Source organism: Nycticebus coucang, chromosome 11 (assembly GCF_027406575.1).
Source record: "Nycticebus coucang isolate mNycCou1 chromosome 11, mNycCou1.pri, whole genome shotgun sequence".
Classification (NCBI taxonomy): domain Eukaryota; kingdom Metazoa; phylum Chordata; class Mammalia; order Primates; family Lorisidae; genus Nycticebus; species Nycticebus coucang.
The window spans coordinates 109,614,912-109,631,761 of record NC_069790.1 but is presented as its reverse complement, the minus strand read 5'-3'; the positions used below and the strand labels follow the sequence as shown (position 1 = coordinate 109,631,761).

The window sequence follows — 16,850 nt, the reverse complement described above, 5'->3', positions numbered from 1 at the left end:
AAATATGAGCCACCACACCTGGCCCCTCTAAATTATTGAAAAGAAAAAACAAGGCTTGGCGCCTATGGCTCAAGTGGCTAGGGCACCAGCCATATACACCAGGGTTGGTGGGTTCAAATCCAGCCCGGGCCTGCCAAACAACAATGACAACTATAACCAAGAAATAGCCGGGTATTGTGGCAGGTGCTTATAGTCCCAGCTGCTTGGGAGGCTGAGGCAGGAGAGTCGCTTAAGCCCAGGAGTTGGAGGTTGCCGTGGGCTGTGATGCTGCAGCACTCTACCCAGGGTGACAGTTTGAGGCTCTGTCTCAGAAAAAAAAGAAAAGAAAAGAAAAGAAACCCAGAACAATGCAGGCCTGCCTGGCATAGGGAATGCTGTAGTTATGCATGTCAACTACATGAGTACCACATTAACAACATATTGGTAGCATGTCAACAACATGCCCATAGTGGTTTATTTTTTCCAAAATAAATTGTTTATGGTTAAATAAAAACATTTTTCTAAAAATTCAAATAATGCATAAAAGCATAGAAAAAAAGAACAAGAACAACATAAAACACCCCAAACCTAAATTCTACCCTGATAGTTAATTCTTACTCTGATTTTCTCTTGGCCAACTCCTAGTCTTTCAGACATGCTGACAGAAGACCTCCTAGTCTGAGGATTCATAAGAGGAGGGGTCCCCCTTACGTTGCCAGAGCACCCTTAACCTTATACCCACATTTATTGCACACACACACCCCCCCCATTCAACTGTAAGTTCTTTAGGGGCAGAGACCCTTTTCATTGTACTGTATTTTGTTTGCGGATGCATAGTAGCATTCAAGAAATATTTGCTAGAAGACTAAACATAGTTCTGAACAATACTTCTCCTAAAATCTCTCATTTATGAAGGTATGCATTTATGTAAAATTTTTATTAATTGGGATCATTATCTATATACACATTGGCAAATGGTTTTCAACACTCTATAGTCTTTCATTTAAGAGCTTTTTTTTTTAAAGACAGAGTCTTACTCTGTCACCCTGGGTAGAGTGCCATGGTGTCATGATAGCTCACAGTAACCTCAAACTCCTGGGCTCAAGCAATCCTCCTGCCTCAGTTTTTCTATTTTTAGTAGAGATAGGGTCTCACTTTTGCTCAAGCTGGTCTCCAACTCCTGAACTTAAGCAATCCACCTGCTTCAGCCAGAGTGCTAATTTAAGAGCTTTTAAGTGGTATTCCATTACAGGGATGTACTATCATTTGGTTAGCCACTTCTCCACTGGCAGGCAGTTAAAACAACAGTCACCATTTTCCTTATACCTGTATCTTTATTTATTTGACTGTCTCATTAGGATGAATTCTAGGAGTGAAAATGCTCAGGCAACATTGTGTGCTCTGATGCCTAATTGCCTTCTAGGAAGGTTGTACCAATTTGTACTCCTGCCAATAGTTTTTGAGTGTCTGGTTCCTTTGCACTTGGTATAAGCAGCCTTTAAAATTTTTGCAAATTGGTCAGGAACAAATGATAACATATTTGAATTTGAAGGCCTGGTTGCAGGTTGAACATGGCCACAGATGTCTCAGCTGCTGTTTATTCTTCTGTGTTGGCTCATTTTCATGCCCTTAGCTTCACCATCTCTTTCTTTCTGACCTACAACAGCTTTTGTAAAACATATATATATATTTTTTTATTTAATCATAACCATGTACATTTATGAGGTACAATGTGCTGATTTGATATACAATGTGAAATGCGTACATCAAACTGATTAACAGAACCATCACCTTACTTACTTATTTGCTGTGGTAAGAAAGTCTTAAGAGGGTCTTGGCACCCATAGCTCAGTGGTTAGGGTGCACCTGGGCTAGTGGGTTAAAACCCAGCCTGGGCCTGCTAAACAACAATAACAACAACAGCAAAAATAGCTGGGTGTTGTGGTGGGCACCTGTAGTCCTAGCTTCTTGGGAGGCTGAGGCAAGAGAATTGCTTAAGCCCAACAGTTGGAGGTTGCTGTGAGCTGTGATGCCACAGCAATCTACCGAGGGTGACATAGTGAAACTCTGTCTCAAAAAAAAAGAAAAAGAAAAAGTCCTAAGAGGGTAATTTATAGCATTGGAAGCCTTCATCAAGAAAACAGAAAGAGAGGAAGTCAACAACTTAATGGGTCATCTCAAGCAACTGGAAGAGGAAGAACATTCCAACCCCAAACCTAGCAGAATAAAAGACATAAACAAAATTAGAGCAGAATTAAATGAAATCAAAAACAGAATCATTCAGAAGATCAACAAAACAAAAAGTTGGTTTTTGAAAAGATTAACAAAATTGATAAACCTTTGGCTAGCCTTACCAAAAACAGAAAAGTAAAATCTTTGATATTATCAATCAGAAACAATAAAGGAGAAATAACAGTGAACACTTCAGAAATTCAAAAAATCCTCAATGATTACTACAAAAAACTCTGTTCTCAGAAATATGAAAATCTGGAGGAAATGGACCAATACCTGAAAGCATGCCACCTTCCTAGACTCAGCCCGAAAGAATTAGAAATTTTGAATAGACCTATTATCAAGCACTGAAATAGCATCAACTATACAAAATCTCCCAAAAGAGAAAAGTCCAGAACCAGATGGCTTCACTTCAGAATTCTACTAAACCTTTAAAGAGGAACTAGTACCTATATTATATAAGCTTTTCCAAAACCTAGAAAAAGAAGGAATACTTCCCAATACATTCTATGAAGGAAATAACACCTTGATCCCCAAACCAGGAAAGGACCCAAGAAAGAAAGAAATCTATAGACCAATATCATTAATGACTATTGATGCAAAAATATTCAATAAGATCCTTGCAAACAGAATTCAATGACACATCAAAAAAATTATACACCATGATCAAGTTGGTCTTATCCCAGGGTTACAAGGTTGGTTCAACATACATAAATCTATAAATATAAGACATCACATAAAATAAAAAACAAAGACCATATGATTCTCATTGATGCAGAGAAAGCTTTTGATAATATCCAGCGTCCTTTCATGATTAGAACACTTAAGAAAGTAAAAATATGTTTCATATTCTGTATTTTTCCTTACCTTTCTTTAACTTTATAATTTATTAAAATAATAAATAACCATGGCAACAATTGAATGGCAAAATGAGTTTATAACAGAAATAATCTCCTGCTTCAACTTTTTCCATCCCTAGAGAAATTTAATTGTTTTTCATTTTGCTGGTGATTACCTTCATAATTAAAACACCATAATTAAACTTTATTTCTTGGTTTACCAACTTATGACAGAATCAATCCATTACTCACTAAGAAAATAATGAGTTCGGTCATAACTTCCCTTTTTGCCATTTGCCCAATATTTTATAGGTATTTTATTTTTAGTTGCTCTCTTCTTTTTTTTTTTTTTTTTTGGCCAGGCCCGGGTTTGAACCCACCACCTCCGGTATATAGGGCCGGTGCCCTACTCCTTGAGCCACAGGCACAGCCCTAATTACTCTCTTATTTTTGTAATTATAGCTATAGTTGTATTTTGTAAACTATACAAAAAACTCAGCGTATTGCCCACCCACCCCTGTGTCTTTCCCCACTGACTGCCACCTCTCACCTTTGTGTATTTTATTCAAAATGCTAGAGGCTGCAACACTCTAAGCCTGAAAATGAATAAACAGCTTTTACTTGTTTTATGGTCAATGTAAATATTGTCACTCTAGGAGCAAGGATTACATGTGAACATTACATTTATTTCTCTAGAGGGCCTATGTCAAGACCAAAAGGAATTCTCTTTTCTTTTATCTCATTGATTACCTAAAACCACACGATTTTAGTTCCCTTTGTATTATAAAAACAAAATATGACATTATGAATCTGCTCTTCAAGAAAAGTATGAAATCACAAATATGAATCTGCCTTAATTCAAGAGCAACAGTGATGCAAGTATCTTGGAGCTAAGACCTTTTGCCAGGTTCTGTGTGGTTAACCATTTGTTTACTGATAAGAGAAGTGAATTATGTAGGATATTTATGACCCACGGAGTTACCTAATCAGGTTAAAACACATGCTTACACCAAATTAAAACTGCTTCTGCCCTGACAGCTTTTCTGTGTTTCCTGCTGTTTAGTACAGAAGTCAAGGAGACTTGCCAAAAATTGTTTTATTACCCCTCTAAAATGTAAACTTTTATGATGGTTAAAATTGCAAAATATGTTTAGATTGTAATGACACATCATAAAACATGACTGGTAGAAGACATTGAATGCTGATTGATGACTGAGCTAATTGTTAAGCATTTGGGTTGTAACTGAACTTAAAATGAACTTCCTGGGATTTAAAAATATTATTTTCTCACCACACTAAATTGTTTTATTCTTTAACATGATACATGGCCAGAATCGTTTTTGGCTTTTTAAATCTGCTGCCATGATTTGCATTATTATTCTTTCTTTTTATTTAAAAAAGTAATAAAAATGTAATTGAGAAATAAGAATAAATATTTGATAAAAAGGAATAAATATAGAATTGATATAATCCCCACACCATACAATTTGCCCATTTAAAGTGTGCAAATCAGTTCACAAGGTTGTACGGCCACCAGCACTATGTAATTCTAGAACATTTTCACTCAGGACCTCCAGAAGAAACCCTGTACCCATAGCAGTCACATCTGTTCTTCTCTGCCTCCAGCCCCTGGAAACCTCTAATGTGTTTTCTGTCTGTACAAAGTTTCCTGTCCTGGACGTTTCATATAAATGGAATCATGCAACATGAGAACTTTCACCTAGAGTGTTTTATTTAGCATAATCTTTTCAAGCTGCATCCATGTTGTGGCAGGTATCAGTACTCACTGCTTTTTATTGCTGAATAATATTAATACTATTCCACTGTATGAGTGTGCCACTTCTAATGTATCCGTTAACCTGTTGATGGGCATTTGAATTGTTCCCACATTAGCTTATTATGAATAGCACCTCTGTGACCATCCATGTATGAGTTTCTGTGTGAACATATGTGTCTCTGTTCCCTAGAGATGGCATAGCAAACATGCCATCAACTGGGCAGCTTCAACGAGAGAAATTTATTATCTCAGAGTTCTGGGGTTGCTTCCCTCTGAGGGCTGTGGGGGAGAATCTGCTCCCTGCCTCTCCTTGCTCCTAGGGGGGGCACAGCCTCTCTCCTTGTTTCTAGGCGTGGCTTGTAGATACATCACCCCAATCTCTGCCTTTATGTTTTCAGCCATTCTCCCAGTGCTCACGTCTGGGTCCAGATTCCCCCCTTATTTTATGAGGACTGGTCGGATTGGATTAGGACCCATCTTGTTCCACAGCGACCTCATCTCAACTGATTACATTTGTGATAACCCTAATTCCAAATAAATTCATGTTCTGAAGTACGGAGGGTTAGATTTTCAACATATGAATTTTGGTAGCTCATAAAAATGTTTTCAATTCTCTGGAGTATAAAGCTAGGAGTGGTACAGACAATACAGTAACTCTGCTGACAAACTGTTTTCTACAGTGGATGTGTGATTTTAAATTCCCACCAGCAATACGTGAGAGTCCCAATTCCTCCACATCCCTGACGCCACATCACTGTCTGGCTTTTTAATTTTAGGGATCCTAGAGGCAGGATGTGGTATCATTGTGGTTTCTATTTACATTTCCCTAGCGACTAATGATGCTGAGCCTCTTTCCAAGTGCTTATTGGCCACTTGTATATCTTCTTTGGAGAAATGTTGATATGTATCTACCCATTTTAAAAATTGGGTTGTCAGCTCGGTGCCTGTGGCTCAAATGGCTAAGGCGCCAGCCATATACACCTGAGCTGGTGGGTTTGAATCCAGCCCGGGACAGCCAAACAACAATGACAACTGCAACCAAAAAATAGTCAGGTGTTGTGGTGGGCGCCTGTAGTCCCAGCTACTTGGGAGGTGGAGGCAGGAGAATCGCTTGAGCCCAGGAATTGGAGCCACAGCACTCTATCCAGGGCGACAGCTTGAGGCTCTGTCTCACAAAAAAAAAAAAAAAAAAATATTGGGTTGTCTTTTTATTGTCAAGTTGTAAGAGTTCTTGATTCTGAATACTAGACTGTTATCAGATAATATGATTTACAAATCTTTCCTCCCATTCTGTGGGTTATTTCACTTTCTTGTTGCACAGAAGTTTTAGATTTTAATTTCAATTTATCTATTTTTTTCTTTTATTACTGTGCTTTGGTGTCATACTTAGGAAATCATTCCCTGCTCATGAATATTTTTACTTATGCTTTCTTGTAAGAGTTGTATAGTGTTAATTTAGGTCTTTGATTCCTTTTGAGTTAATTTTGTGTAAGTATAAAGTAAGGGTCCAACTCCATTCTCTTGCATGCTGCATCACCATTTGTTGGAAAGACTGTTCTTTCCCCCAGTGAAGCCTCTTGTTTTCAGATTTTGATTAAGCCTATATTAGTTGTTTGTTTTTCCATCTAGAACAGCAGTTCTCAACCTGTGGGTCACGACCCCTTTGGAGGTCTCCTGCACATCAAATATTTACATTACAATTCATAACAGCAGCAAAATTTCAGTTATGAAGTAGCAACAAAAATAATTTTATGGATGAGGGTCACCACAACATGAGGAACTGTATTAAAAGGTTGCGGCATTAGGAGGCATTAGGAAGGTTGAGAACCACTGATCTAGAAACGTTTTCAGGTATGGCTAATATTTAATATGTGCTAAGTCTATTTTCTAATCTAAAGAAGGTGATGTTCCTGGTGACCACTTCATTTGTGAAAAGTTACCAAATAAAGGATGCCTCTCAAAAGACTGTTTCAACAATGTCTGGAAAGGGAGCAGTAGTTTTAGAACTGTCTGTCTTCTTGACTTTCAGGCTCCCAGATGGCCCAGGAGACTATTTGTTCTGACTTTTTCCTGTAGGTGAAGATAATGACTTTTCATACTTTCTGTGGTCTCCCTTGGGAGAGAGAATGAGAAGGTTGTATGAGCCATCTCTGAACTTTATTGATCTCTCTCCTGACTGGGAATAGTTATGTCTCTGTCATGGCGCCTAAGAAAACAAAGAATATCTACACTATGGTGTAATTGTTTGTGTGTGTCTTTTGTGTCCCCAGGTAGATTAAAAACTCCTTAGGGCAGGAGACAGATCAGACCTTCCTGCAAAGTCTTCACAGGCGTCCATACAACACAAGATACAGAGCTGGCACTTGGCAAACATTAATGGCCTTGATGTGTAGCTGTACAACTGCCCTTTGGCTGTTCTTATGTTCTGGCTAGAGGAGGGCTTTGTTCAGTTCTTTAAAAAAAACAAACAGACCAAACTTTGTTGAGGTGGAGGTAAAAAAGCCATGCGTACTTAATGTACACAACTTGATGACTTTGGAGGTAAGTGTATACCATGAAACCCCATCACAACCTATGCCATAAATCTAGTGTCTCTCTCTCTCTCTGTGTTGTTGTTTTATTTTTAATTTTTTTATACTTTTGGGAATGAGGGTCCAAATAAGATCCACTCAAGTATTTGGTTAATGTGTCTCTTTTAGTCCATGGGTTCCCCTTCCCTCTTTTTCCCTTGCGGGGTCGTGGATCCTGTAGAACTTCCCACACTTGGGATTCTCCTTACTGCATCCACATGGCGCAGTTTAGCATGTTGCTTCATTTCCTGTATAAACTGGTAGAGCTGCATGCTCGATTTCTTTGTACGAGAACGCCTTGCAGGCAGTGTTGTGCTTTTTTCCTGGGGCACCTTCAGGAGTCACCCATAATGCCTGTGTGTCCATTAGAGGTGTTTCCCGTGGGTTCCCATGTCATCAGCCTTATCCATCTCATACTCAAGTTCTCCCTCAGCCTTTTACCTAGTTTATTAGCCATTGATAGTCCTTGCCTAGATCCATTATCATTATTTTTTGCGTGAAGACACTTTTCTTTTTATTGAGGTAAAATTAAAATATGCTTCAAATCTCCGTAGATGACAACTATAAATGCAAAATATGTAGAGATTGATAAATGTATATACGTATACACAATTCCAGTCTGGGTAGTGCATTTCATCACCCCAGAAAATTGCCTCATGCGTCATAGGAAACCACTGTTTTGATTTCTGTCACCAGAGTTTTGCCTGCTTTGGAACCACTCTATTGTGTCTGAGTTTTTTTGATCAATAAAATGGATTTGAGGTTCACTTATAGTCTGAGTATCCCATTTGTTTCTTCATATTCCTGTTGATGAACCTTTGAGATGTTTACGATTTTTGGTAACATAAGTGCTCTGGATATAGAGTAGATGCATGGTCAACTATTTTTTTAAATTTCATTTTTAATTGTTTAATTTTTAATTATATGGGTACATCATTGTTCATATTTTGGGGTACATGAGATCCTGTGTTATATGTATACAATATGAAATGATCAAACCAGGGTAATTGGGGTCTCTACCCATCACCTCAAGCATTTATTATTTCTTTGTGTCAGGAACATTGGAATTCCACTCTTTTAGTTATTTTGAGACATACAATAAATCGTTGTTGACTGTGGTCACCCTGTTATGCTACTGAACACAAGTGTGGCCCTTATTTTGTTAGGAGTTACAAGGTAGTGATGATGCAATTCTATCCTCTTTCTGCACATATTAGCTGAAATTTAAGAGTAATTTCCTTTCATTAATTTTTGGTTACCTTGATATACAGACTATTACTAGTTTTCAGAATAATGAGTTTGTTTTCTAGCATCCTTCTAAGGTAATAAATGAAGTCTTCATGTTAGTATTCCTGTGAACAAATGGACTTTAATATTGTTGATGTATTTCAGTTCTTCGCAGTCATTACTCTTTTTGATGTCCCATGTTTGGCCAGTGGGGACCTTTTCAATTTGAATCTTGGAATATTTTATCACGACCTTGCTGTGTCCATGCCATGTGCTATAATAAGATATTCCAGGCTCAATTTGTACATTTCCTGTCCCCAGACCAGAATAGGCCATTTATCTAAGGTACCTGGGTTGGTTGGTTTGTTTATATTTGTTTATTGTATATATTTACTATACATAATAAAATATATAATGAATGAATATCGTTATTTCCTATTCAAAATTAGATTATAAGTTTTTTACTTAACTAATTTTATAATTTATCTTTGTCCTCTAACGATAAAAATCTTGGTTCCTAATAATAACATAATTGCTTACTTGCTTTATCCTACTAGTATCAAAATGATATTAATATCATCACTAATGACACAATTACTGAGAACAGTTTGGGATTTCTGTTTGTCCCACTGTGGATGTACAATTAAATTACTGTGTCTGAAAGTCATTTTAAAATACTTCTTTGTGTGGTGAAGCCACTAACTTGCCACCCCTCTTCCCTTGTTTGGTTTGTCTTTTGATTTTTAGAGTTAAGAATCCTTTTCTTTTTAGGGTTTTGTACAGAATGGGGGGGTGGATAATAAGGAGCTCCGTGGGTTTCTGTCAGAATGAAATGAAAATGATGAGTGGGAGAGCCCACTTTGAACACAGGATCTGTGGGAATGTGAAGATTCTTTTCCTGTAGCAAAGCTCATGGTTTGTCCCCGCTGGAGAATGCTGTTATTAAAACTGTCAAGACCCACTTAGGGTTAGTTACTGCCACAGAGGCCTGATTGCCTAATTTGCTCTCTCAATTTAGCCCGATTTATTCTAATTTAGCCATTAAACTCCCCATTTCTCTGGTTCTTCAACATGCCGAATGGTGATAAATTATAAGACCCCATAGACTTTTTTTGTATAGAATACAGGAGACAATCCATGTATGTAAAGTGCCCAGCACAATGACTGCCCTCGGTTACATCCTTAATAAACAGTAATAATCAAAATGCCTCCTATTGGCTCGCCGCCGGTGGTTCAAGCGGCTAAGGTGCCAGCCACATACATTTGAGCTGGTGGGTTCGAATCTAGCCTGGGCCCGCCAAACAACAATGATGGCTGCAACCCAAAAATAGCCGGGCGTTGCGGCAGCCGCCTATAGTCCCAGCTACTTGGGAAGCAGAGGCAGGAGACTTGCTTGAGCCCAGGAGTTGGAGGTTGCTGTGAGCTGTGATGCCACGGCACTCTACCCAGGGCAACAGCTTGAGGCTCTGTCTCCAAAAAAACCCCCCCAAAACAACTCGTATTTATGAAGCATATCAGGACATGCCAGGTGTGTCTATGAATAACTCATTTAATACTCCCAACAACCTTGAAAGTTTGGTGCAATTGTTACATTATCCCCATTTTATTATTATTATTTTTTAATGTTGGGGATTCATTGAGGGTACACAGGAGCAGGTCGTTATCCTCACTTTAGAGATGAGGAAACAGATCTGCAAAGGCCAAATTCTCAAAGCCACACAGAATAAGTAGCAGGGAAAGAATTTAAACACTGACTTGCTTGGTTCCAGAAGCCACGGATGAATGAGGATGAAAATATTTCATTAGATTTTTGTGAAGGCTTAATGAGATCTTGTATGAGGTGCACCCAGCATATGATGCGCTTAATAACTGGGACATTTACTTCTGTCTTCCCTCCTTTAATTCTGTCAAGGAAGCTAGGTGGGGAAATTGAACCACTTAGGAGATGGCAAGGAAACAGACTGAGCCCATTGCCATCATCAGCCTTAGGAGGTTGAGCCTGGGGAGCCCAGAGCCACAGCCACAAGGTGAGATCTCTCAAGCTGTTGCCTAATCCCACCCCCCACCCCATATCAACTTGTCTTTATAATAATGAATTGGTTTTCCCATATCCCGCAAAGTGAGCAGTGCTCCTTACGCATTCCCTTCCCACCGGAAGCTGTTCCTTCCATCCCTTTCCCTGATAGAGTCGAAGACGTTCACCGTGGAGGACGCAGTGGAGACCATTGGATTCGGACGTTTCCACATCGCCCTGTTTCTCATCATGGGCAGCACTGGGGTGAGTTCTCCCTGGAGATGATGTGCGTCTCCACTGCCCACCTCCCTGCTGGTATGTACAGCCTCCCAGCGATTCCAGCTCTGGGCTGTTCACAGCGGGTGGATGGAGGGTGTGAAAGGAGCTGGAGCCCCAGGAGGAGGGTGAGTCAAGGTCACTTCCATTCACTTTTGGCAGGTGTTTGGTTATGAACAAATGAATATTTGTGTCTTTTTTTGTTTGTTTGTTTTTGTTTTTGTAGAGACAGAGTCTTACTCTGTCGCCCTGGGTAGAGTGCTGTGGCATCATACAGCTCACAGCAACCTCTAACTCCTGGGCTTACGTGATTCTCTTGCTTCAGCCTCCCAAGTAGCTGGGACTACAGGGGCCTGCCACAACACCCAGCTATTTTTTTGTTGCAGCTTGGCCGGGGCCGGGTTTGAACCTGCCACCCTCAGCATATGGGGCCAGCACCCCACCGCACTGAGCCAAGGCACCCCCTGAATATTTGTGTCTTTGTGTTTTGGGATTTCACTACTTATTTTTTTAAACGATTTCAATGAAAGTATTAAGAAAGGAGAAAACTGTGATATTATTCTATGTAAAATTTGATACATTGCTCTCATGTTGTGCCTAACAATCACCTGAGACACACGTCATAATTACCACGTCCTTTAAGAGGCACTGGTGAAGGTTCCAATGGGTCCCCTCCAAAACTCAGGTGTTGCTCAAATGATAGTATTAAGAGGTGGGTCTTTTTGAAAAGTGATTATGGCATGGGGTCCTCCCTCATGAACGGGATTAAGTCCCTTCTAAAAGGGGCTTAACGCAACAGCCTTCAGCTCACCTGTCTTCTGCTGCGTGAGTACAAAGTGTCCCTCCACTGCAGAATTCAGCGCGCATGAGACCACAGGACTTGCTGGTACCTTGATCTTGGACTTCCCAGCCCTCAGAACTATGAGAAAATAAATTTCTGTTCTTTAAAAATTACTCAATCTGAGATATTTTGTTAAAGCAGCACAAATGGACTACGACATTTGCCATATGCTATTTTGAGGAAAGAAAAATGACAGCTCAACGTTGGGGCTTTTGCAACAGTAGTGATGTTTGAGGAACTCCAAAACCACTTCTGCTGTCTCCTTTTGAAGGTGGAGTGAGAATATATTAACCCCATAGTGAGATGCATAATGATAATGAGACAGCTTGGATAATTGAAGACAACAGCAATTTGGGGTGGGAGAGTAAAGACAGCTAAGGGGGAGATGAGTGAGAAAAACACTAGAGAGGTACAAAGTTATGATTTAATAATAAAAAAAAGTTGTGAAAAGAAAAACACTAGAGAGCTCTGACCCTCACCACTCAGCTAAATGGTATAGGACTGAGAGTCACATGAGCTGGAGGTAGCACATACGTTCTGATACATAGTTCAAAAGCATGACATTCTCAGAAGTGTAAAAAAGAGAGGAAGGCATGATGTGTCTTAGTCCTATGTTACAAAGAATTATTTGTTTACTAGAGACAGGGTCTTCCTATGTTGCCCAGGCTGGTCTTGAACTCCTGGGCTCCAGCAAGCTCTGACTTTGGCCTCCCCAAGTGCTGGGATTACAGGCATGAACCCGCCCATAAGTCCTATTTTGATAATAACCAAGAATGCAATTCAGAACATTTCCTCATCTGTAAAGTGAAGTCTCTCATAGACTCCACATTTTTAAGATTCAGTATTTCAAGGGGTAAGTGTGCCTGGGTAGGGTTTTACTATCAACTCTCCTCTACCTTCAACCAGGACATCTCATTAGAATAGATGTGCTGGGTGGCGCCTGTGGCTCAGTGAGTAGGGCTCGGCCCCATATACTGAGGGTGGCAGGTTTGAACCCAGCCCCGGCCAAACTGCAACAAAAAAATAGCTGGGCGTTGTGGCGGGCGCCTGTAGTCCCAGATGCTCAGGAGGCTGAGGCAAGAGAATCACTTAAGTCCAAGAGCTGGAGGTTGCTGTGAGTCCTGTGTACTGAGGGCAATAAAGTAAGACTCTATCTCTACCAAAAAAAAAAAAAAAAACAAAAAAAAACAAAGGAATAGATGTGCTGACAGTGGTGGGCCATGGCTGGTCCTGGCTGTGGCCGGTCTAGAGGCAGTGGGAGCAGTAGTCAGGTTTCAGGGCCTCATGTGACACAGATATACAGTGACAGCTTCCATGGCAGCAGAGCATCGTCAGCCCATGAACAGGACTCCTAAGTTCTAGATTCTCCCATGAGGTCTTCTAAGACCTTATACAGTGAAGCTGCTGTGTGCACCCCACCCTGGCTTCTGGCTGCGCCCCTCTCAGCTTTTATATTAGACTGATTTGTTATTGGTTTATTTCCTTCTCCAACACTTTAGAAGAGTGATGTCCTTATTAACATTGACCGAGCTGCTCTATATTACTGAGGGAAATAAGTTTAACAAATCAAACATTTTTTCTGAGATGATTATGATATCTCTTATTCTTGATACTTTTTTGAGCTAAAACATACCAGCCATCCAAACTCTGAACATGACTATAACGGTTGTACTTCAAATTCCCACACATTAGCTAATATCCTTCTGCCCTTTTCATCTCAGGCCTCCAAGTATAAATATTACTATGATAAATCCACATCCTATCAATGTTATCAATAGGACATGTGCCAAACAAATTCATCATTCCCTCCTCCAAAGATGTCAATGTTCATCCCTTCCCGCAGGCACAAGAACCTCGACTCTCTTTCATTCATCCTTCTTCACAATTCTGCACCTAATTTCTCTTATTAATTTCGGTTTACTCTTTCAATTGCTTTCTAGCATTTATTTCCTCTCCTGGGGAGAGAAATATACTCTGTAAAGGATTGCAAGACGGGGACAGAAGAGAATGCTCAAACTTTGTGTCAAAAAAAATAATTAGTAGCACATCCTACACCGTTTACTAACAAGACATTTTCCTGCTGGTGAACTCATTATTTTGATTTTTTCCAGATTTCATGAATCTTTCCTCCAATCCCAGTTTTTTGAGATTATTTGACTATTTCAAAAACCCATCTGCAAGGGATATGCCCTGCAATATTCACGCATTGAAAAGTACCAACAACAGAACTATTAAATAGTTGATCTAGAGGCTGCTGGTTATCTGGGTTCACCCACCAGCTAAGTGACCGACCACCATGGCACCCTCACCGTGCCACCATGCAAACACATGGGTCAGCAAAATCACAAGCAAATACATGCTAGAAATCTTAGGGGACCCTTTTAAGTTCAAACCATAAATGCTACATTTTTGAAAGCCAGAGTTGTGCTATAGTTCTTTGTCCAACTAGTGGTGAGGGGTGGGTTTACCACGGGTGCTCTCTGATGGGGGGGTGGAGAGGAAGTTGAAGCTAGGAAGGATGATGGACAGACAGTGACGACAAGCTGGCACTTAGCCATGGTGCTGTGTCCTGCTTCTTTAAGGTTGTCGAGGCCATGGAGATCATGTTATTAGCTGTTGTGTCTCCCGTCATCCGCTGTGAATGGCAACTGGAGAATTGGCAGGTGGCTTTAGTGACCACGGTGAGTATCTGCTTCATTGTTGTGAATGAGCCAACCAGAGGCCTGGGCTCCTCTTCCCTCATCCCCAGGACTGACCAAAGGATGACCAAAGGCTACCTCTCTACTTGGTGCTTTGGCTCCCTGAGCTTGCGGGCTGAAACCACAGCATGCCTCTTCCCCATTTTTCTTTCCCCCTTCTCCCTTTCTCTTTTCCTTAGACTGCTTGCTTCCCAGATTTGGGGAAGAGTCCAGGCAAGAGAAATGCAAATTAGAAAAGCGACCCTTAAGTCTTAGGTTAGTCATGGTTAGGTCAGAGGTCAGATCACTAAGAAGCTACTAAATTAGACCAATCACCAAATCACCGTCGCTGAATTTTGCTCTTACTCATTCACCTTTTCTCAAAGACCACTGTGAAAAGCCTTGTTAAGAATTGCATGACAAGTTTTGCTACAGAGTGGAATTAAGGCTACTATCCATCACTCTTTCAAAAAAGCATTAAGTACCAACTCATTGCCAGTAGATAGGGTGTGTGAGTGCATGTATGTTAGGAAGACCACAAGCGGTTCCATGCTGCTTAAGTAGCAAGAGAGAAGGAGGGAGTGACGGGAGGTGAGGTTGCCAAGGTAGGCAGGAGCTAGAGCACCTCATGGGCTGCACAGACTCCACTCCGGAGCCACTACCCCCAGTCATGTAAGCCTCCATGCAAAAAATATCTGACACATAGTATATATTACAGTTTTTCCAATTACCATTTTGTAAAAGGCGAAAGATTTATGCGATCTGAAGAGAAACCAGAGTATTCCAATTACCATTTTGTATAATAAAAATCAATTTTTATATAAAAGCATTACTGATTTCATAGTCATTATACATCTCTCAATAGATGGATATTAAAGTACACCTATCATAGAACTGGGTGGGATTTTTTTTTAACTCTTAAGAGGCTCCTAATATATAAAAATACCAGAGCCCAAAGTTGGGGGGTGGAGTGGGGAGCCATTGGAGGGCTCTCATCCTGAGATGCGGTCAGTTTTCAAAGAACTCCCAGGGCTGAGCTAGAGTGTGGGAGGCCAGCAGGAGGGGTGGGTGAGGCTGTGTTCTGGAAGTATTTAGGAGATAGTGTCAGCTAAGGAGGCCAATGAACCCCAGGGTAAGGAGAGAAGGCTGATTTACTTGGGTATTTAAGCTGGTTTTAATGAAGAGAGGGCTTTGTTGGGGTCAGGGGAAAACTTCCCCTTCACCCTCTGAAGTTTCACTAAATAATCAACTGGCAAGAGGCAGATTAATAGGAGATAATGCATATACAATTTTAATATGCACAGCACAGGGGAATTATAGTGGGATGGTTATCTACATTTATAGTCCCTCCCTCCCTCCCTTCCTTCATTCCTTCCTTCCTTTCTTTTTTTTTTTTCATGAATCACTTTTATTCTATACTTTTAGAACAGAGAAAATTTGTATTTTCATTTATTTATTTTTTAGAGGCCGGGTCTCACTCTGTCACCCAGGCTTGAATACAGTGGCACAATCACAGTTCACTGTAGCCTCGAACTCCTGGGCTCAAGTGATCCTCCTGCCTCAGCCTCCTGAGTAGCTGCCTTACAGGCACATGCCACTGCACCCAGTCCCACAGTTTTCTTTCTACAGGGTCGTGATTTTCAGGGTGTCCTTAAAATAATTTTGTCATGGTACATGTGTGCGAGAGCCCCACCTTTGTTGCCTCTCTGTTCCACTTTGTTAGGGTTTCGGTTTAACCCATTTTGATTCTGACAACAAAAGTGTTACTTGCCAATCCTTGTATCTTTAGAGCATGGCTGTAACTCTGTTTAATTATAACTGCTCTGCACCCCAGTTAGTTGTAGATTTGTGCATCTTATTTCCTGAACATGCTGGAGATCTGGGTGTGGCATTTGCATCTGCCACTTGTACAAAATTGTATTATGATACAGTGTTCAGAGTGCTCACCTTTCATGTACGTTTGGTTGTGATTATGTTTCCCAGTGGTGCCTAAGGAGGCTGCTCCTTTAATAGTGGTTGCACCAGTTCCCTTGTTAGATGCATCACAGCTCCAGCTTCTCTAAGTGACTAAACTCACCTATGAGGTGACTGCCGCCTGCTCTGACTTCCTCTCATTCTCATTTCTTTAGACTCTGTCAATCTTGCTCCTGGCTGAGTCTCATCTGACTTTGGGCATCTGTCCCCTGGGCTCACTGGCAACCATCTTGCTGACAGGAGGGTCTCAGGCTGATTAGCGACATGTTCATTTTCCCAGGCTCCACACCCCTTAACTCCAGCTCCACCTTCCCCAGAACGATAACCCCAATAACCCAATGGGAGTTACAGTGGCTACCTGAGAACATAAAGGATAAGGGTGTGTTATATCCCTTGTGCTTGCATATAAGAGAGTTAATGCTAAAGACATAAACCTCATGTGG

At 40.6% G+C, this 16,850-nt stretch overlaps 1 protein-coding gene across 3 annotated transcripts in view; it reads left to right on the top strand.

Annotated features, from left to right (window-relative positions):
- Positions 1-10,538: 10,538 nt before the first annotated feature.
- Positions 10,539-16,850, top strand: part of SVOPL (SVOP like) — a 60,682-nt gene continuing 54,370 nt past the window's right edge. For all 3 annotated transcript variants that reach the window (XM_053609327.1, XM_053609326.1, XM_053609328.1), the window contains exons 1-3: positions 10,539-10,651; positions 10,811-10,902; positions 14,338-14,436. In XM_053609327.1, coding sequence (XP_053465302.1) covers positions 10,570-10,651; positions 10,811-10,902; positions 14,338-14,436 — 273 coding nt within the window. In that variant the 5' untranslated portion in view covers positions 10,539-10,569. The remainder of the gene's footprint in view (positions 10,652-10,810; positions 10,903-14,337; positions 14,437-16,850) is intronic.